General features: G+C 40.7%; 1 protein-coding gene across 4 annotated transcripts in view; it reads right to left on the bottom strand.

Moving 5' to 3' along the window:
* Positions 1-268: 268 nt before the first annotated feature.
* KBTBD8 (kelch repeat and BTB domain containing 8) overlaps positions 269-26,471 on the bottom strand; it is a 50,888-nt gene continuing 24,685 nt past the window's right edge. For 2 of the 4 annotated variants that reach the window (XM_039482541.1, XM_039482542.1), the window contains 4 exons: positions 14,680-14,786; positions 9,497-9,707; positions 6,030-7,144; positions 269-3,818 (listed from right to left, as the gene is read on the bottom strand). In XM_039482541.1, the coding sequence (XP_039338475.1) occupies positions 3,355-3,818; positions 6,030-7,144; positions 9,497-9,645 (1,728 nt within the window). In that variant the 5' untranslated portion in view covers positions 9,646-9,707; positions 14,680-14,786 and the 3' untranslated portion in view covers positions 269-3,354. Of the gene's footprint in view, positions 3,819-6,029; positions 7,145-9,496; positions 9,708-12,179; positions 12,300-14,679; positions 14,787-26,471 lie in introns of those variants that run through there. The other 2 variants (XM_039482543.1, XM_039482540.1) reach the window with 2 other exon arrangements.

Consider the following 26,471-nt stretch of genomic DNA (forward strand, 5'->3'; position numbering starts at 1 on the left):
ATGAGGGGAGACCTTCAAGCTGATCCTGCCTGCATTGGCAAATGTGGTAACTGGCTGCTCTACATTCCTACATGTGTAGAGAGCAGAGATATATCGGAGGCCCCAGCAGCTTCCCTCACCACAGGATGCCTCAAAGTGCAGGGATGGCAAGTATTTGGGATGTAGAACTGCAGAGCTGGGAAGAGAGCACATGGATGAATTTCTACTTGCTCACTCTACCAACTTCATTTTAAAGACATTTATCATTAAAAACTGTTGAAGTCCATTGTATTTCAACAATAGGTTTATTTTATTATAAGAAACGTAACATGACATTAAGTAAAAATGCAAAAATTGTGCAATTATGGCAAAATGTTTAAAAATCCACACATTTGCCCTCATAGAACTACAGTACTTCTTACTAACATACCTGAGCACTGAACATTGGATGCCATTTCTAAACAGCAACAGGGAGCTCTTCAATTTCTTGCAGATCACACTCACTACACGTCTGATGCACCAAGATCAGTTTTAGTGATTTAATCAACATCAAAATTTAGAAGAAAATGGAGAATACAAATTATTTTGTATTTTGATAAGATTGGGAGGGGGCAATGTTTAAATTTAAAGTATCAGCATAAGAGTAAGTGTCAATTTAATAAGGGCAGTCTGAACAAGACAGAAGAAATTATAAATGGGCAGAGAGAGGATGCAGCGAGCCACATGTAAAGTACGAGTACCTTTGGTGCGGTTTTAATCAATTGTTCTCAAACTGTGCAAGTTTAGTCTGATGCTACAGCAAGACTTTACCAGTTATCGGACTTTTAAAGAATTTAAAAGCATTTAAGAAGTGGCAAAATGTCTCAGCTATATTTCTGTTTAAACAAATTATTCATGCATAAGATTCAGTATTTTCTACTCCTATGCAAGTTCCAGGATTTAGCTTTTAAGCACATTACAGTCTTGGATCACAATCTTATTTTGAATGGTTAAAGAAAATGGAGATCTTCGTACTTTAGTGCAGATAAACAAAATTAACAAACCTACTGCAGAATTAACCACAGCATATTGTACTTCTATACATTACATGACCAGTCAATTGTTAACTCAAAATTCTATTTAATATTTTCAAGTAATATATTGAAATTTGTTCTACTAAATAAATATAGAAGATTGTCAAAAAGCAGCAAGAAATCTTGTAAATAGTCAACAAAGCTTTTAAAAAACAACAAAAAGTTACATAACACTTTTTGGAAGAAAAAAGTTTTACACACTAATGCAATACTGTAAGGGAGGGTGCTTCAGAAAGTTTGCAGCTAGAGTCCTACAATAGCACAAATAGAGCTAGCCAAGGACTATGGAAAATGTAAAAAAAAAAAAAAAAGCCATGGAAATAGCCTTATAAGAAAAATTCTTATTGTTGGCTGTGGATGACAATAGTATCTTGAAGGAACTAAACAAAAAGAGAAACCATATACCTTAACATTGTTTAAAAATGCAATCTTAGCAACTATGCATATGCTCTCGATCTTAAACAGTTTCAGGGATGTTCTAGCACCCACATCTAAAAGAAGCAGTCTGGTCAATCTCTGAACAATGAGGTATGTAAATGCAAAGAGGCTTTTTTTTTTTCCCTTTTAGTTTTCACAGTTCGTTTTTTGGTATTTTGTGCAAGATTTAAAAAACAAAACCAAGTGAGTTTGTTTCTTTAAAAAAGAAATCCTACTTTGTGACAACAAGGCCATACATTGAGTCAATGTTATCCAAAATCTCTCAACAGCTATGCCAGGTTGTTAAACTATTACTGAGTGAAACATTTGGTTTATGGAAACAGCTGTTAATCCAGATAATGGCCATCCTTTGCTACAATGCTTACCATTATCAATTTAAAATAAATCAGCTTTCCTTTACCTCAATTTGAGAAGTTAATCAGTTAAATATATAGGAAGATACAACATGCCTCACTCTGGAGAGAACAAGATTTGCAACAAATTACACACCTGGCACAGTAGAGCTGATATGAGCTCTAGGATTAAACTTTTCCCTTTTACATCCAGTTTTAACGATTGAAGAAGAAGCTAAACTTTAAGCCTACTTTGTCATTAGAAAAATAAGTTAGATGTTCAATCCACAGAGAAAGTGTTATAATATATTGAATCCTTATTCTACACCTGCATTTAAAATTCTTTAAACCAAGGATTTCTGTGGACAACTGTGTTTTAATAAATCAAATCATGAAGACAGCTCAGTAGTGCAAAATTTTTCACATTATAGGTCAGAACAGAATAGTGAAAGGTAATGTGGGGGTTTGGAAAAAGGAGAATAATCAAGTTAAGCCACATTTTTCAGTATTACTTGAGCACATGCAAACACTTTATGAGAAGCAGCATGAGCTCTCCACAAAATTAATAGCCACTAAGGCCATATCCTGTCATCATTCTGTGCAGGAACTCGCACTGCAGTAAAAATATGTTAAAAAAACCAACTCCACAATGGCAGGATAGGGTCCTAAGAAGAGACTCCATTAATAATAGCAGGCTGTTTTAAATAGTGGTGTAGGGTTGGCATTCATTTCAGACATACAAGTATTAAAATGTACTAGCACCATCAACTTTTGGGTTTAAGCCCTTTATGGGATGGAAAATGTTTTTAAGCAGTCAAAACTGCTTTTCGAGCACTACATTTAATTGGCAGAAAATAGCTATTTATACTGTTAGCTTGATTTTAACAAAGCCCACAGATAGAAAATGATAGCGGACCTTTTCTGTTTCAGACAAATATACTTCATATTCTGCTTCCAACTTCAATATTTCTCCCAAACTAAGGTAGTGCACAAACAACATTACGAACATTTTAGTAGACTTCAAAACAGTACAAAAAAAGAGAATCTGGAGCTAGCATTCCTCTATGTATTTTCAGTTGATCTAAAATAAAGACCAAGTGATATTGCCTCAGGATTTTACCCGTATTAAAAAAAAAAAAAAAAGTCACTTCAAACTAGCTTGGATGTCCTTAGCTATTAATGCTAATTTTCTTTCATTGTAGTGCATAGTTATCCTGGCTCTTCTATGCTTAGTTTACTTTTATGAAAAAACACCCCTCAAGAATGACATGATTAAGTGTTTACCAGAAAAAAATGCTGATAATTGCACTTGTAACCTCCTTCTTGCTCCCCTGGAAAATATCAGCAATTTTAAAATGAACCAGTAATTCCCTCCCCAGCCTGCAACCTTTAAAGAGCACCCATCCTCATGTACAAAAAACTCTCTCTTTCAGCTTACATTAAATACTGACAATTTCTTTGTTTTCTTTTAAGACATGTTTTCTCTAACATCAGATACCACTGAAATCACTAAGGCTTGTTACCGAATAAAATTAAATAACTTTCTGAAGACACTGCGGATACAACTTAGCAACAGCACATTCAAAATGCCGGCCTAAATCCCAAAGCCTATCTGGAGTCTCATACACCTTTTGCCATTGGTCAGTAACCTCATCATACTGATAGAGTGAATTCTTCCTGCTGGTTCTGAAAACATGTTCTTCAACAGTGACTTGAGTGGCTCTGACAAACAAATGGAGTTTGTTTTTGAAGAGTACCAGTTTAATATACGGATTAATGGACTGATCGCATGGGAAGTCCTTTTTTCTAGTCCACTTATTTAGCTCGATGTCATAGGCCTCTACGGTAAACATACGCTGATGATTTCCACAGATTCCAGCGATGTAGTAGATGGAGTCATTGTATACAGCTGCCAAGCCTTGGATTCTAGGCACAGTCATTGGGGTTAAAAAACCCCAGTAATCTTTCTGTGGATCATAGCAGAGGAAAAATTCTCCTACAGAGACAAAAACAAAAAATACCACAAGTGTAATAGGGGGCTGAGGTAGCACAATGGATTAGCTTCTTTATTTGTGTAAGCATCAAGTTAACCCACAGAACCATCCAACAGCAAAAGTTGCATAGGTGCATTCTCGTGCATCCTGTAAGATGTGAGCAATAACACTCTTATTCGGAAGTTTCCACTAGGAAGTTACTCACATATTTCACTAAAAAAATTCTGTACATTGACTATCAATCAGTTATTTCAGAAAAATAGTTAAAGGTGACATACTTGCTGTAACAAGCCTTTAATAAGATGAGTGTACATTTTTAAGCAGCAGGCTGAAATAAAACATTAACAGATGAACATTCTATGCATTGCACCAAATCTACCCCAGCACTCCCTTTCAATAAGACACACCCTAAGGGTCATTTGATTTAAACCCAAATAAAAAGATGGTAAAGTCAGAATTCTAGCTGAAACTCCAGACTGACATACTGCCGCATGCTTTTCGCTAACAAAATTTGGCTCTCTCTGCTCAGTCCAAAAGCAATAAAAAAGAGAAAGCAACCACTCTGCAGAACTCTCTACAGATCCCACGGAATCCTATCAGTCCCACTCAGTGCAGCTGTGGTGTGCAGCTGGGAGGGAATCATGGCACTGATTTGCAATATTGCCTCCTTGCAAACCTACATTGGTTTCTTCTCCCTCTGGAAGTAATGCTGAGCTGTCAGCATGTTTTGTGGTTTGCCCTTCACAAAGACTGGCAAGAACAGAGAGGGGAGCCTGTCAGGAAAAGTAGCCAACATAAGGCCCAGGACTGACATATTGAGCCCTTAGCCTCTACAGGTGCTTAGAGATGGTGTGGGATTTCTCTGCAGATCTTGGGCCTCCCAGTCAAATAATCATCTCGAATTCTACAAAGCCAGTTCTTGGCTGTGTCCAGTTCTGGGCACCACACTTCAGCAAAGCTGTGGACAAATTGGAGAAAGTCCAGAGGAGAGCAGCAAAAATGATTAAAAGGTCTAGAAAATATGACCAAGGAAAGATTGAAAAAACTGGGTTTGTTTAGTCTGGAGAAGAGAAGTCAGAGCAGGGACATAACAGTCTTCAAGTACGTAAAAGGTTGTTATAAAAGAGGAAAGTGAGAAAGTGTTCTCCTTAATCACTGAGGAGAGGACAAGAAGTAATGGGCTTAAATTGCAGCAAAGGAGATTTAGGTTAGACATTAGAAAAACACTTCCTAACTGTAAGGGTAGCTAAGCACTGGAACAAATTTCCTAGGAAGATTGTCTAACCTGTTCTTAAAAACCTCCAATGAGGGAATTTCTACAAACACTTATCAGGGATGGTCAACATAATACTTAATCCTGCCTCAATGCAGGGGACTGGACTAAATGACCTATTAAGGTCCCTGCCAGTCCTACATTTCTATGAAGTATGTTACAATTAGGTCTGCATATATTCTTACAGCAGAATAATATAATTCCATTGGTAATGGTTTAATAACAAAATAACTGAGGCCTTTAATTATGGCACAGTAGTTGACATCACTATAATGAATTCAGGATCTCAGAACAGACCGCTGCGTATCCTACTGGTAAACTCAGTCAAGTTCTTCAGCATTTCCCCTTCACTGTAAAATCTCTTGCTCCTTGGGCTTACTTGTAGACTCCATTTTAGACAACACATCCCTAGTGTTTGTAAACAATCACAATTTCATGAAGTCTATTTAATCTACTCCAATTCTCCTTCACCTTGTATAACCTTGTGCTAAAATAGGAGGCCCATTGTCAGAGGTGATCAAGAACTGGATTTTTTTCTGCCATGGATGAAAGTTTTCTGACCAGCTGTACTGAGCTTACTAAGCCTCTCAGGAAGTGGGGAGAGGTTGTAAAAGCCCCCAGTGAGCCTACAGATTACATAGGGTGTGGAGGCAAAAAGGAGGGTAAGTTCCCCCTCACAATTAGCCTCTTAAAGTATACAAGAGGTGGAACTGCTGCCCCACTTTGAGCAGCAATGTCATGTTTCCATTCTCCACTGCCCCTCCAATCTGCCCTCTGTTCTCCCACACCCCCATTTTCTCGGTTCCCTACTCCTCTGGCACTCTTAAAATCTGCAGGAAGTGACCAATTTAGGAAGTTCAAAGGAGTAGAAGCACTGGAACGAGACAACTCCCTTCCCTACTGATAAAACAAAATTGCTTACACAGTTAAAGCACCTTACCCTGTAAAACATAGATGTTCTCTTTATATTCCACAGCACTATGAAATTCCATTGCTACAGGCATTGGACAGACAGCTGTCCAACAGTTCTCTCTGCTGTCGTAACACTCCACAGATTTTAGTGAATTTCGGCCATCTCCTTCATAAACACGACCACCTATTGCATACAGTTTACCACAGCAGTGAACCAGTTTGCAGCCTATTCTGGCTCGTAGCAAAGGAGCTTTAGGTAGCCATCTATTGCCAGAGTGATCATACATCCAAAAGTCACTCTCTGCTCTGTGGTCTATGGAGACCTCACTGCTGCTTGGCCTGTAGCCTCCTGCAATGTAAATATCATTATCAGGTGATACAAGAATTCCAACTTCCCTCAAATCATTTGGTGGTTTGCATAGTTTAAACACTCTCCCTGTGACTGAATCTAAACAAGGCACTGTTTGCTTCTTTCCTGAGTGTTTGTGGGCAGCATCAAAGCATATGATCATTTCAGAAGCAGTCATTCCAAGCCGTTGTGTATACCCATTGGCACTAGGTTGTCCCTTCTGTACACAGCTTTTGGCTATAGCCTTTGCAAACATGGGAGGGATTCTCTCTAAAAATGTTTCTTCCAACAGAGGCATTCGGATGCATTTGGCAAATATGTCTGGAAGGTGCACTTCTCTTTTATTTTGTTCATGTTCAAACCATCTTATAACGCTGTCGTAAACATGCTCTTCTTTGTCTACGTTTAAGTCATCACTGTCCAGTATACTTATGAGTTGGTCTTTTCTCAACTGGAGAAACTCTTGTTCTTTGGTGACACTCAGAAACTTTTTACGAATGTAGTCTTGTGATCTGTCTTTGAGTTCCTGATGACCATAGTGATCAGCAAAGATAAACACCCCAATAGAGTTTTGTGGGTCCAAATGACTGATCATATATTTAGCACACTGGTCCTGTATGGAAGGGATCTGGAAGATACTAGCTGCAGTGAACAAAGCTTGGACATTGGCCTCTGTCAGCATTACTCTGGAGGTATATGCATAGTTCAATACTAAATGCATTGACTCTGCTTCAACACCAACTATACGAACTTCTTTCTGGGTACTCTCTGTAAGGCCGCTAGTGAACATAGATCTACAAAAGAAAAATATTTAGCAGTTTATTTTCAATTACCTTCTATCTACAGGTTTAAAGATAACTGTAATATAGTTTATCATAACGTGCATGCCATTCTAACAGCTAGGGCTGTCGATTAATTGCAGTTAACTCACGTGATTAACTAAAAAAAAGGTATCGCAATTAATCGCAGTTTTAATCGCACTGTTAAACAATGGAATACTAATTGAAATTGATTAAATATTTGGGATGTTTTTCTACATTTTCAAATATATTGATTTCAATTACAACAAAGAATACAAAGTGTATTGTGCTCACTTAATATTATTTTTATTACAAATATTTACGCTGTAAAATGATACATAGTATTTTTCAATTCACCTCATACAAGTACTGTAGAGCGATCTCATTATCGTGAAAGCACAACTTACAAAATGTAGATTTTTTTGTTACATGACTGCACTCAAAAACAAAACAATGTAAAGCATTAGAGCCTATAAGTCCACTCGGTCCTACTTCTTGTTCAGCCAATCACTAAGAGAAACAAGTTTGTTTATATTTTCGGGAGATAATGCTGCCCACTTCTTATTTACAATGTCACCTGAAAGTGAGAACAGATGTTCACATGGCACTTTTGTAGCCAGCTACATGCCAAATATGCTAAACATTTGTATGCCTTTTCGTACTTCGACAACCATTCCAGAGGACGTGCTTCCATGCTGATGATGCTCGTTAAAAAAATACATTAATTACATTTGTGACTGAACTCCTTGGGGGAGAATTGTATGTTTCCTGCTCTGTGTTTTACTTGCATTCTCCCATACTTTTCACGTTATAGCAGTCTCAGATGATGACCCAGCGCATGTTTGTTTTAAGAACACTTTCACTGCAGATTTGACAAAATGCAAAGAAGGTACCAACGTGAGAGTTCTAAAGACAGCTACAGCACTAGGCCCACAGTTTAAGAAACTGAAGTGTCTTCCAAAATCTGAGCACGACGGGGTGTGGAGCAAGCTTTCAGAAATCTTAAAAGAGCAACACTCTGATGCAGAAACTACAGAATCCGAACTACCAAAAAAGAAAATCAATCTTCTGCTGGTGGTATCTGCCTCAGCACATGAACATGTGTTGGTCTGCACAGCGTGGGATCGTTATCGAGCAGAACCCATCAGCATGGACTCATGTCCTCTGGAATGGTGGTTGAAGCATGAAGGGACATATGAATCTTTAAGGCATCTGGCATGTAAATATCTTGTGACGCTGGCTACAACAGTGCCATGTGAACGCCTGTTATCAGTTTCAGGTGACATTGTAAAAAAGAAGTGGGAAGCATTATCTCCTGCAAATGTAAACAAACTTTTTGCCTGAGTGATTGGCTGAACAAGAAATAGGACTGAGTGGACTTGTAGGCTCTAAAGTTTTACATGTTTTTTTTTTAACTGCAGTTATTTTTTGTACATAACTCTACATTTGTAAGTTCAACTTTCATGATAAAAAGAAAGATTGCACTACAGTACTTGTATTAAGTTAATTGAAAAATATTTTTTATTTTTACAGTTCAAATATTTATAATAAAAAATAATTATAAAGTGAGCACTGTACACTTTGTATTCTATGTGGAAATTGAAATCAATATATTTGAAAATGTGGAAAACATCCAAAAATATTGATATAAATGGTATTCTATTATTGTTTAACAGCGTGATTCATCGCAATCAATTTTTTAAATTGCTTGACAACCCTACTAACAGCACATATCTGATCATCATTCATATAATGCTGTCACGGTCAGTTACCTAAATATAAAGTGCACTTGTACTCTTACAAGTGACTCAGAAATGACAGTCTGGAGTTTCATGTTTGTGTCTCATTAATTCCATATCAAGTTTGCTCAATTTACATATATAAATAGGTTCTCTCAAATTTCCAGTCTGCACACTCAACCCAGGATCATAAGTTGTAATGCACTGCATGTCAGTATGCTAAAATGTCTGAATGATGTTAAGAAGGAAAGAAAAATAAATTTTGAATGATATGATGATAAACATGGAATGGATCTCCCACACAGAAGAGGGTTTTTTTTTTTTTAAAAAAAGACAACGTGAAGATGAAATCATTTCCAAAGTAAGTTTCCTTAAAAATACAGGTGCTGCCTTTTCATTCATTTTAAAAGCAAATTGGAAGAGATCATTAAAAAAAGAGAGATGTTTATTAAATCTGAAATGTCATCACTAGGAGAAGTTACACAGAATACAGCTGCAGATGGGTATAAGTTTAATAATTGCTATCAATAATTAAAATATTATTTAATAAGTTACAGAAGTGATTTTGCACTTGGTAAATACTAGTGCAGGGACCTACATACTATACCTGAAATAAGGACTGATTGCAGCAAGAACATTCCTATGACAGGAAAATGTCTTCCCATGATCAACTTCCACTACAATATCTGTCAGCTGTCTTTCATCATACATTGTTTTAAGTTGTTGGAGAATACCGCAAGCATGAAAGGGATCCATTCCACTGCTGACTGTGTTTGAAGAAGGAATTCCATTCAGTGTTTGTGAAAACTTACTTAGTTCTATTTAAAAAAAAACCAAAATAGTCTTACTGGTATTGCAATAAAGAAAAAGCAACAGAGCACACTATCAAGACTATATCCATATTAACACAAATACACCATATATCAGCATTAAGAATGACTATTAATTTGAGATTCCTCATTTCTCTAAATTCCACAATCTCCTATGTGGATAAATCTGCAAATTACACCTATCAACTTTAAGATGAAAGAGTCACATGGTAAATATTTTGCACTTATATAATATATAACCTTTCACCCAGTTATCCCAATCCTTGTTGATCTATATGAAGTATTTTTTATCCCATTTTTACAAAAGAATGAAACAAGTCAGTGACTCAGGTCCCGATTCTCCAAACACTTATGTACGTGCTTAACAATGAAATGGGAAATAAACATTAGCTACTGACTTTTCCAAATAACTGGCAAGATTACAGAACTAATGTACAGTTTACATTTTCAATAGCAAGTACGCACAGCCATGAATATTAAATAACATTGTATATAAATATGTATGTATTTTACAAAAATTATTTGGTTAGCACTTGAAATTATTAATCAAATGTGAAAGGACTCGACATCTATTGTGAAAAGAAATGAAAAACTGTACATTTCTGAAAATATCTGATGATTCCTAATAAGGTAAAGCCAAAAATGAAAATTGAGCAATGTTTCCAGCGCAACAACCTGTTTCGTAAGGGAAACAAGTCTTCTGTTCAACAACAACAAAGGAAAGCTCAACAGGAAAAATGAAGTGTTGAAAACTGCAAGTCGGATAATGCTGCTGACTGCACAGAAAATGGTCATAATGCATTCAGGGCTAAACACATTTTAAAAAGACATGATGGATGGGAGATTTAAATCCTGTCTTGTGCTAGTGTGCTGCAATATTTCCCTATTCAAAAGTCAGACACAACCTTGCTCGCCCAAGTCCCAGTAAAATCAATAGGGCTCTGATGTGCACAAGAATCTGCTGGCAGGCTTGGGGCCTAAGATTTTCAATATCTCATTGAATCACTCTCAGAGCAATTCTCAAAAAACACTCCTTTTTCCAGAAAGAACTTTAAGCACTTCCCTTAAAATGAGTATTCAGTAAAAGTCTCTCCACAGCACCGAGTAAGACATGACAACTCTGATATTCTAAACTAGAGTGCATGTTCCTCAGTACAGGTGAGTCACCTGTCCTTGTTTAGTATTGAGAACAGTCAGTGATGCTACTCAGTAAAAAATAGTAACACTTTTCTAAGGGTATGTCTATGCTACCCGCCAGATCAGCGGGCAGCGATTGATCCAGCAGGCGTTGATTTATCATGTCTAGTCTAGACTCAAAAAATTGCCCATCGAGCGCGCTCCCATCGATTCCGGTACTCCCATCGATTCCTGTGCGAGAGGCACAGGCAGAGTCGACAGGGGAGCGGCTGCAGTCGACTCACCGCAGTGAAGACACTGTGGTGAGTAGATCGAAGTACATCAACTTTTCAGCTTCATTATTCACGTAGCTGAAGTTGCGTAACTTAGATCCATCCACCCTCCTTCTCTCCCCCCCCCTGCCCCCAGTGAACACCAGGCCTTAGTTCAACTCCAACCCTTCCTCATGCCTCGAGATACAGCACAAACTCGAGAGCTGCAGGAAACATACACTTCCTTCTGTAGGTGTGAGACTGGAATGAAAATTCCCGCATACCCAACACTGGACAGGTCCAAAACAACTCTCCCACCTGCCAGTCGCCTAACCAACATGCAAAACCAAAGGAGCTCCCGATACAAATGGAGTTGGTAACATATAGCTTCCCACCCCTGCATCCCAGCTTCTTTATTTGCAGGATTTGACACCACTGACCTGGAAACTCCTCCCACCAGCTCTCTCCCTCATCTCCCTTTTCAATCAGTTCCACGACTGCTCACCTCTGCTCCCATCCTCACTCTGTTCTCCCCAACATATATTCCCCTCAGGTAGCACCCCACAAACTCGGACCCCCCACATTACTCCTTCTGCCTCACTCTCCCCTCAGTTAGACCCCCAAATCTGCACGCCCAACCAGACACTCTCCCCCACATACTACTCCCCAAGCACCCCAGCCACAATTCTCTTCCCCCTCACTCTGCCTTCAGACACCCTTCCCCCGCCCAGGCACCCCCAGCTCTGCCCCCCTCAGACACCCTCCCCCCAGGCACCCCGAGCTCTGCCCCCCTCAGACACCCCCAGCTCTGCCCCCCTCAGACACCCTCCCCTCAGGCACCCCCAGCTCTGCCCCCAACTCTGCCCCCTCAGACACCTCCCCTCAGGCACCCCAGCTCTGCCCCCCAGCTCTGCCCTCCCTCAGGCACCCCAGCTCTGCCCCCTCAGGCACCCCAGTTCTGCCCCCCAGACAGCCCCAGCTCTGCCCCCTCAGACACCTCCCCAGTTCTGCCCAGGCAGCCCCAGCTCTGCCCCTCCCCCAGGCACCCCTCCGCCGGCCCGGCCGCACCGACCTCCCAGCGCTGCCATTCTCGGGGTCCGGGCTGCGAGCGAAGGAAATGTCACGGCCGGGGCCGCTTGCCCTGCTCCTCTCCGGGGTGCGGATACTGCCTCGCCAGCCAACCAGCCTCCCCCCCACCAGCCAAGTTACAACGCGCTGATTGGCCGGGGCGCGCAGTGCATGCCGGGCAATGTAGTCTTTTCCCCCCCTCCCCACGCGCCGGGACGGGTGGGTTGGGCCTTTCGCGCGCGGTGCATGCTGGGATCCGTAGTTCCTGAGGCCCGCCGCGGGGGTACCGCTGGGAATTGTAGTTCGCAGCGGGTGGCTGAGGCGCGGGGGCTGGGCCCGAGCCCCTGTATCCCGCCCAGCGTTCCTGACCCCGGGGGCAGCTGGCCCCGGAGCCTTGAGGGGGCTCGCAGGACCACCGGATCCCCCTCGCCTGGCCTGGGCACATGATGAGGGCTAGGAGGGTTGCCAACGGGGGTGGGACGTATTCCTGGAGATTTCCTCACATGACATAATCTCCCCTTCAAAATTAAGCTCTCCTTCCTGGAGACTCCCGGCCACTCCTGGAGGGTTGGCAACCGTCACTCTGAGGGTGCCTGTGCACGGGGAAGTGACTGGAAGGGGATCCAAACGCATGGCAGCTGTGCCACACCAACTTCCTGCCCCAGGGCGCTTGCCCTGCACCAGCTACTGGGACGGGGGCACTTGTCCCACGCCAACTCCCCGCCCCAGCACGCTTCTCCCGCCCCGGCTCCTGGGCCCAGCTTAGCTGCCATTCTGAGCGATTTCCCCTATAGACAAGCCATGACTGCACCACATACCCTTCCACACCTCCTCCTCCTCCTCCTCCTCCTCCAATTCGCTCCATAGCCCCCCAGCTCCTTTCCCCTGTGCAGAAAACAGAGGCTGTGGGAGAGTAAATGACTTAGGACAGACTCCACATTTACAGACTCACTAAGGGGGAAAACCTCCACTTGCCAGCTTGTGATTTTTTGTGCTTTTTGACAAGACTACTCACAGTAGTAAAGTTAAGCATATGCCCAAGTGTTTGCAAGATTGTGGCCAAATGACAAAGCAGGATTGGGCTCTGGTCCAGATATCTGTGCCCACCCAGAGACTGGCTGACTTCAGTGGGGCTTCGCAAAGGCACAATCCTCCTGCATGTGGTTGCAGTTCCAGACTTGGGACCTTGGAGGGATTAGTTTTAATAAGAAAGTTTGTTTCCAAGTTATTTAGCCCTGCAAAAATTGCTACATTTACTGGAGAAGACCACAAGGAGCATGAAACAGAAATAGAAACAATGGCAATATTCCCAACACTATTTATAGGGGATATGGTCAGTGGTATAATACTAATTGGATAATACAATTGGTAAGGACTTCATTCCATTATGTTGATTTTTCAGTAAAAAAACAGCTAAAAAGGTTTAATTAGATTGTAAGTGCTTTGGGGCAGGGAACAGCTTTTCTATGTTTATATAGTCCCTAGCACAAAGGGATCTTGGTCCATGACTAGAGTTCCTAGGTGCTATGGTAGTAACGAGTAAAGAAGCAACTGAACTAATTTAAAAAAACTGTTTTGTTGTCAATGACCTAGAACAGTACAAAGCACAATCTCCTTTTCAGAATAGAGATTAGTGGTTGGAGGCTCCTGGTTTTGTTTGGAGTTATTTGCAATGACCAAATGATAGCCCAGTTGGAGAAAACAACAATGAACCAAGTTTCACTTTTGTGACTTGAATGGTTATCAGAAGGAAGGTACAGAACTGTTTTCCTTTTGTGAACAGCAGGGTAAATGGAAGGAGAAGCCACTAAATTCTAAAATCATTTAGGATGCTGATAGTTTTTTCTCTTTCCTTGATTTAACAAGATCTGCAATTCTATGGTAAGCAGAGAAGTGTAATGCTTTGTAATTTTCATTTTTTTTATGTATTTATTTTTTGGTATACACAAGACAAGCAAAGAAAGGCACCATTAATTTAAATTAATATCTTAGAAAATAAAGTCTTTAACTATTTCTGAGATTTAAAGGTAAACAAGTGCATTACTGATGTCCTGTAGAAGCATACATTGAAGGTAAAAATAGTACTGTTCTATAGGGTGACCAGATGTCCCAATTTTATAGGAACAGTCCTGATTTTTGGGTCTTTTTCTTATATAGGCTTCTATTACCCCCCACCTCCATCCCGATTTTTCACACTTGCTGTCTGGTCACCCTACTGTTCTATGTCATGACTGCTGCTTACATGGTTCTACTTTCTCTTGCTGGGAATGGCTTTACCCTCTGTTAGCAATTATCAGCAGTGCCCAGGCTGCTGTCGATAATCATACCACGCAACACAGGAATGATAGTGACTCTGATGAAAGAGGTGTAAAAGAAAATAGAACTTCATTCCTGCAAATCGATTCTGCAGTTTTCCAATTTCCCCATTCCGTACTAGTAAAGGCTGTGAAATTGACCAGAGCTATATAAAATGAAAGTGAAGGGAGAATAGCTACAACTCTTACCTTTTAGCAAATGACATCCTCATATATTTGTCCTTCTCTGACTGCAGATATCACCTGCATTATGTCCTCAGTGTGTCATTTCGTTTGGTGTGGAGACTCTGGCTTGTCTGGATTAGTGTACAAAATGAAGGAATGCAATGGAGAGTGTTTTTAATATAGATATATCATTTAATCTGATACTTTACAGAGGAAACATTTCTTCTTGCAACAGCTCACCTCTATGATGTTTTTGGTGGATAAAAAATTTGCCACACACATAGCTTTAAATATTTGTTAAATAGCAGTAGTATCATATAGCTCAGCAAGAAAACATACCAGACGGAAACATTTTATGGGAAACGTGTTATTTACCATTCAGTGGTCCCACAATCCAAAAATAGGGATGATATAGTTATGGCTCAGAAGTGACTTTAATTCTAAGCCTTTTATTTTACAAGTGATTACAACTTTATTTTTTTTAAATAAAAGTATCATATTTAAACTTAGAGCCTGATCCTCCTTGTGCACTCAGAACTCCCACTGACTTCACCAGGAGTCTTGCCTGCAAAAGAAACATAGGCTAAGATCATTTACTTCTCTCTCATTCTTGTGAGGAAGCCAAGTGGGTTAGGATGCCAAGTGGAGGAAGGAGTAAGAAGGGAGAGGAGGAGTTTTAAAGGAAGAAGAAGAATATTTTTTCCATATATTTGTGAATATGCTGATCATAGGGGAGAAAGAACTTTGTTTGCACACATAGTTTGATCACTTACAATTTTTCAGTACCTGGCTGCACCCACAAATTAAGTACAGTATTTGGTACATCCACCATAGAAATAGGGGCTGGCTGCAAAATTCAGATCATGGTCTGATTCTGAAACAACCTCTCTTTCTTCAAATTGTTCAGATCCAGGGCTTTGGGTTGAGCTGATCACCAGATAAGATGCCGTTTTTAATGAGATAGTTAGACTACTGAGCAGAACTGGTCTCCTTGAAAACCACACAAGTATTCAAAATTCAAGACTGACTGTTCTGCCAGAGCAAATTCCATCAGAAAGTGATGGAAAGTTCTTTGGTAACTGATTAACTCAGATCTGGGATATCATTCTTCCTGGAGGAAGTACTGAATCTATTTCAGACAGAAATATGCTTGCCAGAAAGGATGTTTGATTAACCAGCTCTCAGAATTGCTGTGGTGATGTGAAACAGTAGAATTAAGAAATGACAATCTTGCTACTGCAAGCACCAAGGATGAATTAGAAGTTAAAGAGAATTGTACTGGAAACTCTCCACATTATGCCCTACAGATGATTAAGAGGAGGAAAATCTTTGCTGATGTGAAAAACACAATTCTAAGTGCTCGGTATGTTCTCGATGGTCCTGTACCCAGTCCATCTACTATTTGAATGTATAGGAAATGTTCATTGTTAGAACATCTGATAGATTTCAAGACTGTGTCTCAACCGCACAAAGTGAAACTGTAAAGGGAAATGCTTGAAGAGTCCTTCCTTGTCCCAGTTACCAGAGAAACAAAATGGAGGAGAATATTGGCAGGGCACTGTGGTTTAAAGCCATCTTTTCCACTAGCCCCCTCTGCAGGATTAGAGCAACCTAGAATCAAAGCCTCTGTGTGGCAACAGTAGGTTGGCTCTGGGTTTCTGATCTTGCACTTTAAGAAGGATTGGAGCAGAAGGATGTTGGAAAAGGGGCTTAAAGTCACCTTTGTGCTTCCTATATTCTCAGGCAACCTCAGAGCAGCTCTCACTTACGGTTAGGCTACAACAGTAGTCTAGCATGTATGGACAGCTGAGAATAGCTAGAGTCCACGTGCTCTGACAATGCCCCTTCCTCTCCCTTCCTACACCAAGAGGGTTCACGTGGAGTTGTTCCATCACCTGGGGGGGTGAGCCCCCTTACCAACAGATTATAAAGGCAGAAGGGACCATTGGGATCATCTAGTCTGACCTCCTATACAACACAAGCCCTACGACTTCCCTGAAACTAAAGCACCACTTTTAGAGCAACACCCAGTTTTGATTTAAACATTCCCAGTGATGGAGACTCCACTATGAAGGGCCAGCAGGGAACAAACAATAAGGACTGCTATGTCTAATTAATCTGGGGTCTAGAGAGCCAGAGGGAACTGCCAGGTTCTGTCGGTATCTAGCAGCCTCAGTAAAAATTGGGGCTGATATTATTTGACACCAAGTCCTATCTTTTTTCTACTTAGATGGACATTATGCCGGTCAGTCAGGTATTCGGAGGACATGATTATATTGTTGAATAGTTGGCTATAGCCATTCAGAATGATGTTGCTCCTGGAGATGCTGCTCCTATTAATTATTCTGATGGTGACGTAAAGGCATAACAGCGCCATAGTAACTGATTCCCTGGGTCGTGTGGAGATTCAGCAGGGACTCCAGCTCTGTGTCTCTGATTTCCACAGCTGGCAGATTGCATCAATGCAGGAACACAAGAAACAGAGGCTGTTGAGGGCAGCATCACACAGACTCCAGATTCCAGTCCTCTGAGACTTTTTTTTTAAGCTGCACTTAGCTCGTGGAAGTTTTTCCAACTTAATAAAATAGTGGAAACTCTCCAGTTCAAATCAGAGCCAGAGCTGCATTGGACACTGTGGTGAAAAAGGGAAGAGAGGAGAGAAGGTGTAAATCTCGGGAGGAAAATCACTAAGGCTTATTCTACACAACCTACACTACAGAGTTAGGTTGATGTAAGGCAGTTTATGTCACCCTAATTACGTCAGTGTCTTCACTAGAATGCTGCTTCCACCGAAGTAAGTGGCTTGCTACACTGACATCATAATTCCATCTCCACGAGAGTTGTAGCACTTATGTCAGTGTAGTTAGGGCAATGAGTGTCATAGCTAGGGTCATAGAACAGTGACACTATGGCACAGAGAGCATATTCTAATAAAAATAAAATAATACTAAAGGTGTTGTAATGACTAATTAGTTAATCTATGTAAAGTGATTTGAATAAGTAAAGTCCTACTGTATATGAATGATAAGAAGTAGCAGTATTAATACTGTTGCATTCTGAAACAAACCTAATATTTTAACTGGAAAAAAACCTGGCATTCACTTTGAACAATCTAACCTTGGAAAATAATCCCTTTAAAATTGTCTTTTATAAATAAGGCATACTGTGTCATTGACTGCAGTACTATCACAAGCAGACACATTAATTTAGTTGCACTACAATAATTTAATACATTGATACATAGATTTAATTAGAGTGTTTTATATTTAATGATTCCAAGAAATAACACATTTTGCTGGAGGAATCTTGTAAAAGGCACTACTCATTGTAGTTTAAATTGGGGGGTTGGGGGGATAGAAGATCATTAGGGAAAGTTGCCCTTGAAAGTAGATTAATCTTATCATACTGAGCACAGTGGGCATTACATTAGAATAGAGCAAAGACTGGCAGGGGGCAATTAATGGGGCAGATATTGGAGTGCCTTTTCTGATCACCCCATACTGTACAGTGGATTGGGCCTTGCTGAGACAGGCTGGTGGAAACAAGAACCCTGATGAGATATGGCTCTGCTAATTTCAAGAAGTGCCACCTCCTAGCTGCAGGGGTAACTTTATTGAAACCATCTGTTGTTTTGGAAAAACACACACACCAAACTCTCCTCCTCTCAAAGCATTTAACCTTTGTTTTAAGGCAATCCAAAAATCACGCTGCAAATCCCTCCTTAATCTGAGAATGACAGGCCCTACTGTTTCCAACAAGTCTCAACAGCTACCAAAAATCTGACAGACTGTTTTGGATCAGATGATTTTAATCTGTGGCAGCAGTGTATTTGGGAGCAAGTCTTTTAGAACAAAGTATACACTTATACATTTGACCCTACACCCTCCTAGAGTGTAATAATATAATTATAAACACACTGATAATGCTATATGTAAATGAGGCTCCTACAATGCATAATCACAGGGCCCTTTGTGATTTAAGGACTGCCTGAAATACTTGTTCTCGCATAAGGAGAAAAGCTTTGGTTCATGTAGCCCCAGTGAAAGCTGTTTTTCAGGAGCTATTCCCAGTGGCACTATTGAAGGAGAGAGTCCCATTTGGGCTATGATGGGCTTTGTAGCTGGTGTATGGATCTGGTTCAGCAACGTATTGAATCATGTGCTTAAGAAGTCCAACCCTTTAAGTTCCTGGGACATAAAGCAGTATGTGATTACAGCAAAGCACATGGTTAAGTGCCTTGCTGAATCTAAGCCTCAGACTCCAATAGCACCACTGGCCACAGCAGGACATTCACTGGGTCTAAATGGACCAAGCTTTTTCACTGGTAAATTTCCATTAGGTACTGATGTGAACTCACACAACTGCATTATCTCATTAACGGATAGATTGCCAGAGCACGTAGTCAGCCACCCAGGGGAGTAAGCCCCCTAAACACGTACACACTTAGTCTTCTGCTCAGCCCAGCTCAGATTGGGATTCCACCTCTGGGAGGGAAACCAGTCTGCCATTGTGCACAAGTGCCAAGGTGGGACTCACCCCTCCATCCTCTCCCCATTCACTGAGTGGGGACACAGTGGGCATTAAACTGCTCCATATGAAGAGGTGAAGTAATTCTGCACGTGTGTGCGTGCACACACAAGCACACATGACCTGATGTAAAGAGCAGCCAGAGAAAGCCATGTGTGGTGCATAACAAGTCTTATTGGTTGGTCATACAAAACCCAGGAACTGTGCTACGTATTCTTGAGTGCCACCTACGGGCACTTTTTTTTATTAACTATTTACATTTCTTCAGCGCACTCCTGTAACAGGGAGGAATTGGTTATACTCCAGAGATACTCCGGAGGCAGCACAGCTACATGCTTCCCCTTAGGGCAGACTGTAAAATTACAACAATCTAATTGGCATTGGTCATATATGCCAAAAAAAAAAATAGTTTCATTAAGTTTGGATTTCTCGGTGCCTTTTTACAGTATGTTTTTCTTGCTTGCTTTCTCTCCACCTTGTGTTTTTAGGAGTCTTGAATATGAAAAAGACAGTCCCTGGGGCCAGAACAGAAAGACAAACCTTCACATTTTCGACTTGCATAAAATCTCTGGCTAAATGCAGTGGGTTTATTTTACACCTTTCAGAAAACATTGTAAATTAAAGACAACCCTCAAACATATTCTTTTTACAAGTTTTTTTTGAATCCACACTAAACCAAAAGCAAAAGCTGAAATAATTTTGTTTTACCAACCTACTTGCTGAATTTTATAAAATAGGAAGGTAATGTTGACATGAAAATCTTGACAGGCTAATGCACAATGTGTTGTGTTTTTAAAGACTCCCCAGCGCATGCTTTTTATATATACCAGAAAGCAATGTGTCAGTATTCATTAAAAAAGCTGTGTACTACCTGGTATTGAGTTTGCTAAATAAGATGATGTCAGAGTAATGTTTCATTATACATAAATATATGCAAAGTGCAAATTCAACTGCATAGTTTGTATGCCATGAATTCACTCAGTATTTTACTGTCTGTATGTTAGTACTTCAATTTATTTGTTTATTTATTTTTGGAGCTGGTAATTTTTATTTTCTATTCTGCATGGTGGGTCCAATCCATTTCTAACTGTAATCTGTGGAAGTTTTACCATTGACTTAAATGATGGCAGCATCAGGCCCCGTGAGCATGTATAAAAGTTGGTTACCAATTTTTAAAGAAAGGTTTAGGATGGGTATATGTACCAAGGAGAATTTGATGTTATTTCTCTCTGAAATCTCTACTGCAACAAAAATCAAAGCAAATTGTTGAGATCCTGGAGGTTACATGCAAATACTCTTTCAGAATACTCTTCAAAAAGAAGACTCCATGTCCTGGAATCTCGATAACATAACTTTCTCAAATTTGATTGGATCATATTTTCTCACAGTGTTAATTTCATTAGCATGATTTTCCCCAAGAAAGAAGGAACCCACATTGTATAGACAAAAAGTCTTTATTTCTCCCCTATAACTGCCATCTTCCTAAAGACATCTGGATGGTAAATTAGTAGTTTAAGAAAGCCACTCTCACAAATGCCTTCTTTTCAAAACTCTAACACATGGCATTATCTCAAAGCCTGAATCTGTGTTCTTTATACAAAAGGCCTTGAACTCTCTTTGGGTAGAACACTTTCATATCCTCTTGGATGGAACACTTTCATATCCTCTAAGCTCATACATTTTATGGTAATAAGCAGTGGGATTTAGCACTTCTGTGACAACATGCATGCTTTGTGCATAGCAGAGAGAAGGGTTTTCCGAGAAAAAATAGTCGGATAAAATGGATATAAACCAATGACATCTGGTCTGATGCTGTGTTTACTTCTTACTGTACTTATTATTACAATATTAACAAAGATCTCAAAGCTGAATTTCTAGCAGGACCTGTGCATAGTGTTTATCCACAATGGGTCAAGTTCACATCTCCAGCAGAGATGGGGATCCATCCACTACCTCCTATCAATCAAGGGATGTGCCAAGCTATTTAGTTCTTTGTATAAGGCTACTTGCTAGAGTGTCAGCACTCTAGCAATTTAGCAATCTTCAGTATACTTTCCCAATAGAGAAAACACTCCTTTAAAAAAATCTCATACTAATTAGTGTTTTGGATCCGATAATACCACTTCTTCCTAATTGGCGTGACACAGATTAAGGTGGCAAAGCCAAAGGATCGTGTCACAGTTTAGAAACAGAAAAACAACCTTCTTGCAGGGAGAAGCACTGATACGCCATCCAAATTAGCTATTTAATATAATCCCGCTAGTTCAGCAGCCTAAAATGCTGGCATTTTAATATTCTCTTCAATATTCCCATCTCATCTAAAAAATAGAGGGAATTTTCAAGAAATTACAGGCACATTTTATTAGTTGTTTGTACTGTGATAGTGCCTAGGAACCCCCTTGTTCTAGCACACGGTATCAGCAAAAGAAGTCTATTGGCAACATAGTATCAATAAACATCATAACTGGGTATTCTACGGTGCTCCATCCTGCAGCTTTTCCCCTTTTGCAGTTAACGGGACTACTCACATTAGTAAGGGCTGCATGTTCAGGCCTATGTAAAGTGCCTTTAAGACCATGTGGAGGTGTCCCATCCCTGTCTGAGCTCCCGGGCACTCTGCCTGGAGAGCCCCATCCCTGCTGAGGCTCCATGGTGCACTCTTAAAGTAGGTGCTCTTCCCGCTGCAACCCAGCAGCTTTGCCTTGCCTTGCTCATCCCCAACTTTGCTGAAGACGCTAAAAGCTGGGAATGTAATTGTTCCTGGTCTGGATATGTTTACACTGCGAGGGGAGAGGTCTTAGAGCCTGGCCTACATCCCAGCCTGAACGTCTACACTGCAATTTTATAGCCCCAGCGCCCAAGTCAGCTGACCCAGGCTGAGAGACTCAGTGCTGCAGGGTTTTTTTTATTGCAGTGTAGACAGACCCTGTGTGGACTGCAAGGGGCTTCCTGGCTTTCTGTCCTCTTTGCACACTCATGCTGGGTCAGGCTCAATCTTTCCCAAACCCCCATAGGGCACCACAGATATAGCTACAGAGCAAAATAGATATAAGCAGATCTCAACAGACAGCTATACACAGAGCGAGAATTACATTACTCTGTTGTAAGACATATCCAGTGAAAAATAAATTAAAGTCAAGAATTTTGGGTTGTTTAATTATTCTTTTTATTCTCTGAAAAAAAAAAGTGAACTTTAAACGAACTGCCAATAACAGTGAGAACATGAGGGAATTCACTAGACTATGATGTTTATTATTTGTATTACTATGGAACCCAGAGACCTTGATCAGGAGTGGAGCCCCACAGTGCCAGGATAATGTGCGTGTGTTAGTTTTTGTGAGTCTCCTCGGACTCCTGTACTGCAGGCAATGCTCAATCCGAATTCACATTGCTATGTTGTTGTGGCAACCGTATGAGTTTCCCTGCTGTCTTTGTTCTCCTCTCTGAGCAGTGTAAGAAACAAAAGGGAGGTCAACAGTTTGAAAGTAGCTGCCTCCTGTGCTGAGTGCTGCCAGTTTCACTTCCTGGGGGTTGCACACAGTGGAAAAGGCTTGCAAAATCCCTCAATTGATATTAACTAAAGAAAGGAAATTGGCAAGATCTGCTGTGTGAGCGCACAGCCAATGACCCAAGAAGACTGATCTGACAAGTGTGGGGAAATGTGAAGCTGTAGCTCGTCAATCCACCTTTCAGGACGGATCTCAAGGGACCACATTTATAAATTTTTAAAGTGGCACTTTGGTGCTAAGAGGTCAGATGCTGAACTCAGGAAGTTCGTTTCCCTTAATTGAGGCTCTTTGTCACTGTTGCTGTTTTGTTTGGTTTTTTGGGAGGGGGCGGGGAGGAGTTAGTAATACAGCGGGGTTACTTGATTCTTAGTATTTATTTGTTGTATTTAAAATTATGGTAGTGCTAGAGGCTCCACTCAAAGATTGGGGCCCCATTATGGTTCGCCCTGTAGGCAAACAATGAAAAACCAGTCCCTGCCCTAAAGAGCTGATTCAGGCTTTCTTGTTTCTTTTTTGGCTGCTCCGATTGAAAGGCAAATGGCATTGGCCTGAGCCAGATACAATGCAAGCAGAGGCTGTGCAAATGTCTACACCACCACAGACCCGGAATGATATCCCCAGGAACTACGGACCATCACAAATTTCACCACCTTCTGCTCCAAGTGCAAGGCCCACTTCTTCTACCTGGCTTCTCTAATCAAAGAGCAGTGTGTTCATTTAAAAAACAAAACAAAAAACCAACAACAGACAAACACTATCTAAACAAAACTCTTCACTGCACACACTATTTTCTCCCTGAGGAGAAGGTGGTTAAAAAAAGAAAAAGCCTCATGTGACACATGTTAATCATGACACAATGCACGAGTGGAAGATGCTCAGATACTTACTATAGTGGTAAGGGCAGTAAAAGAACCTATATAAAGGACAGACTAGAATAGCTCTGCCATCCACAGTCATGTCAACCAACAAACTCTCTTATTCTGGCTTCTCTGAAAAGTTGTGCTGTGAATTTTTTTTTTTTAATGTGACTTTGTGGGGACTCAGATGTTACCTCCAAAGCTGTGACTTAACCTAGGATCCAAATCCAGTTCTTCTGAAGTGAAAAGCAAGTGCATTAATTTAGTACATTACGTAGCACTCTTTGCGTCAGAGCTTTGGGCCAAGTTCACCCCTGGCTTATCCCTATGAGATTGGGGAGGAATGTAGACCAGATGGCACAAATTGAACATTGTTGGCAAAGTTAATGAACTCTGTTGCTGAACAGACATTTTATATCATTGTGAATTGTTTCAAAGTGGTTAAATGTACAGCTCAATATTGTTAGCAGCATAAGCTGTGGCAACATCTCATTCTAATCAAAGAGAAATCAATATTTATATGCTTTAACACTGTTGTGTGCATCATCGTAGGTGTCCAAAATGGTTTCCCGACACTGGACTGATTCTTTTCTCACTCACACCAGGTAAACTCCATTGAAGCCAGTGACATTATAGCGGTGAAAACTGTTAGTAGTAGTATTTATTATTTTTATTCCAAGTGCACCTAAAACCCCAAGTGAGTTGAGTGTACCACTGTGCTAGGCACTGGACGCATATTAAGAGAACACAACATAAGAACGGCCATATTAGGTCAGACCAATGGTCCATCTAGCCCAGTATTCTGTCTTCTGACAGTGACCAATGCCAGACACTTCAGAGAGAATGAACAGAGCAGGGTAATTATTGAGTGATCCATCTCCTGTCATCAGTGTGGCAGTCAGAAGCTTAAGAAGTCCATTGAGTTTACAATCTAAACCTCTAGACTGACTATTGCTGGAATCCTGTGTCCAGTTTTGGTATCCACAATTCAAGGATGTTGATAAGTTGGAGAAGGTTCAGAGAACAGCCACAAAAATTATTACAAGATTAGAAAGTATGCTTTAGAGTGACAATCAAAAAGCTCCATCTATTTAGATTAACAGAAAGACGATTAAGGGGTGACATAATTACAGTCACCCCTTAATTTACATGGGGAACAAATATTTAATAATGGACTCTTCAATCTAGCAGGAAAAGGTCTAACATGATCCAATGGCTGGAAGTTGAAACTAGACCACTTCAGACTGTAAATAAGGTGTAAATTTTTAACAGTGTGTGTAATTAACCATTCGATCAACATACCAGGGGTCATGGTGGCTTCTCCATCCCTGATAATTTTTAAATCAAGATTGACTGTTTTTCTAAAAGTTCTGCTCTAGGAGTCATATTGGGAACGTTCTGTGACCTGCGTTATACAGGAGGTCGGGCTAGATGATCACAGTGGTCCCTTCTGGCCTTGAAATCTCTAAACAGACAAGAGGTGGGCAAAAGGATAGATGATTATCCCCATTTTATGGACCAACTGAGCAAAGAGAGATTAAATGACTGGACCAAGGTTACACAGAGCCTGGCTGTGACAGAGCTGGGACCTGAACCCAGAGACCAAGGCGCAGTGGCAAGCACAAAACCATCCTTCCACCCAGAAAGGTTTAAGTGAGACCAGAATTAAGCCCATGGTGTTGCAGGTGAAGAATAAAATGTGAAGAGTTTTATTTTAATCCAGAAGTTTTACTGCACAGCTCAACAGACTTCAGAGAAGTAAGTAGGCTCAGAAAAGGAATGCCTAAAGGAAACAGATAAGAAGCAGAAGTGGCTCAGTGTCCATAAGGAACAGAGCGTGGAAGAGAATCTTACAGATAGACAGATGCAAAGAATGTTTCCTCTGTAGTCATTTGAAGGAAATTCCTAAATTCTTCTCAGCCAGAACTTTCTATTTGGCCTTTGCCTTTCCTTTAACCTTTGGATCACCTTACCACTGCTTGTCTTGGCAGCCTCTTTACTTATCCTCATCATGAAACTTTACCTTGACAGCTTCCTCTGTCTTGTTTTCCCCAACGGTTTCATACTTCAAGCCATGCCAGTAGTGCACCTTCACCAATTTTCCTACACCTCATGGATCCTCCCTTTTATGAAATGTAAAGTACTGTTGGATTCTAAAGATAGTTGTATGTCAAACATGTAATAATTGGTTTGACAGAGAGGGAGTGGAAAAAGGGAAAAATCACAACCCTAACAAGCTTTTAAGTTGGCAGCTTTGAATTTAAGGCCTATAAATCAGGCCAAATTTTGGCCCTTTTTTCAGTACCAGCAGCTTATGCAGAATAAATATGTGATCTTATACGAGATGAATTAACCACCCAAGGTTGGTTTCTACAATATAATAGAAACATATATTTTCTCAAACAAGCTTAATGTAATAAATTCTACTTGGGTATGTCTATACTGCAGTGTAAGCCCAGGGTTAGCAGAACTCAAGTTAGTAGACTCTGAGTTTGTTAACCTATTTGCCGGAAGCTGGGAATGGGCAACAGGGGATGGATCATTTGATGCTTACCTGTTCTGTTCATTCCCTCTGAAGCACCTGGCATTGGCCACTGTCAGAAGACAGGACTGGGCTAGATGGACCTTTGGTCTGACCCAATATTGCCGTTCTTATGTTCTTAGCTGAAAACTGGATCTAGTGAAGAATGCCTGCTTGGTAAGTGGCGTATCTTGCCAACCAATGATGTGATCTGCACCAGCTGCTTGGGGGTTTCTGGATGGAGTTTATTAAGCTCTAAATGGTTAGGACCTTCCTACTGAGGAAACCACCTCTCCCCAGGCCATAGTGCCACAACTGAGATCAGCAGAAGTGCTAAAGATGGACCACAGAAAAGCATTCTCTGGGAAGACCCCTTTTCTTTGGAATGTGGGACTTCAACTG

The sequence above is a fragment of the Mauremys reevesii genome, linkage group 7, assembly GCF_016161935.1.
Source record: "Mauremys reevesii isolate NIE-2019 linkage group 7, ASM1616193v1, whole genome shotgun sequence".
NCBI lineage: Eukaryota > Metazoa > Chordata > Testudines > Geoemydidae > Mauremys > Mauremys reevesii.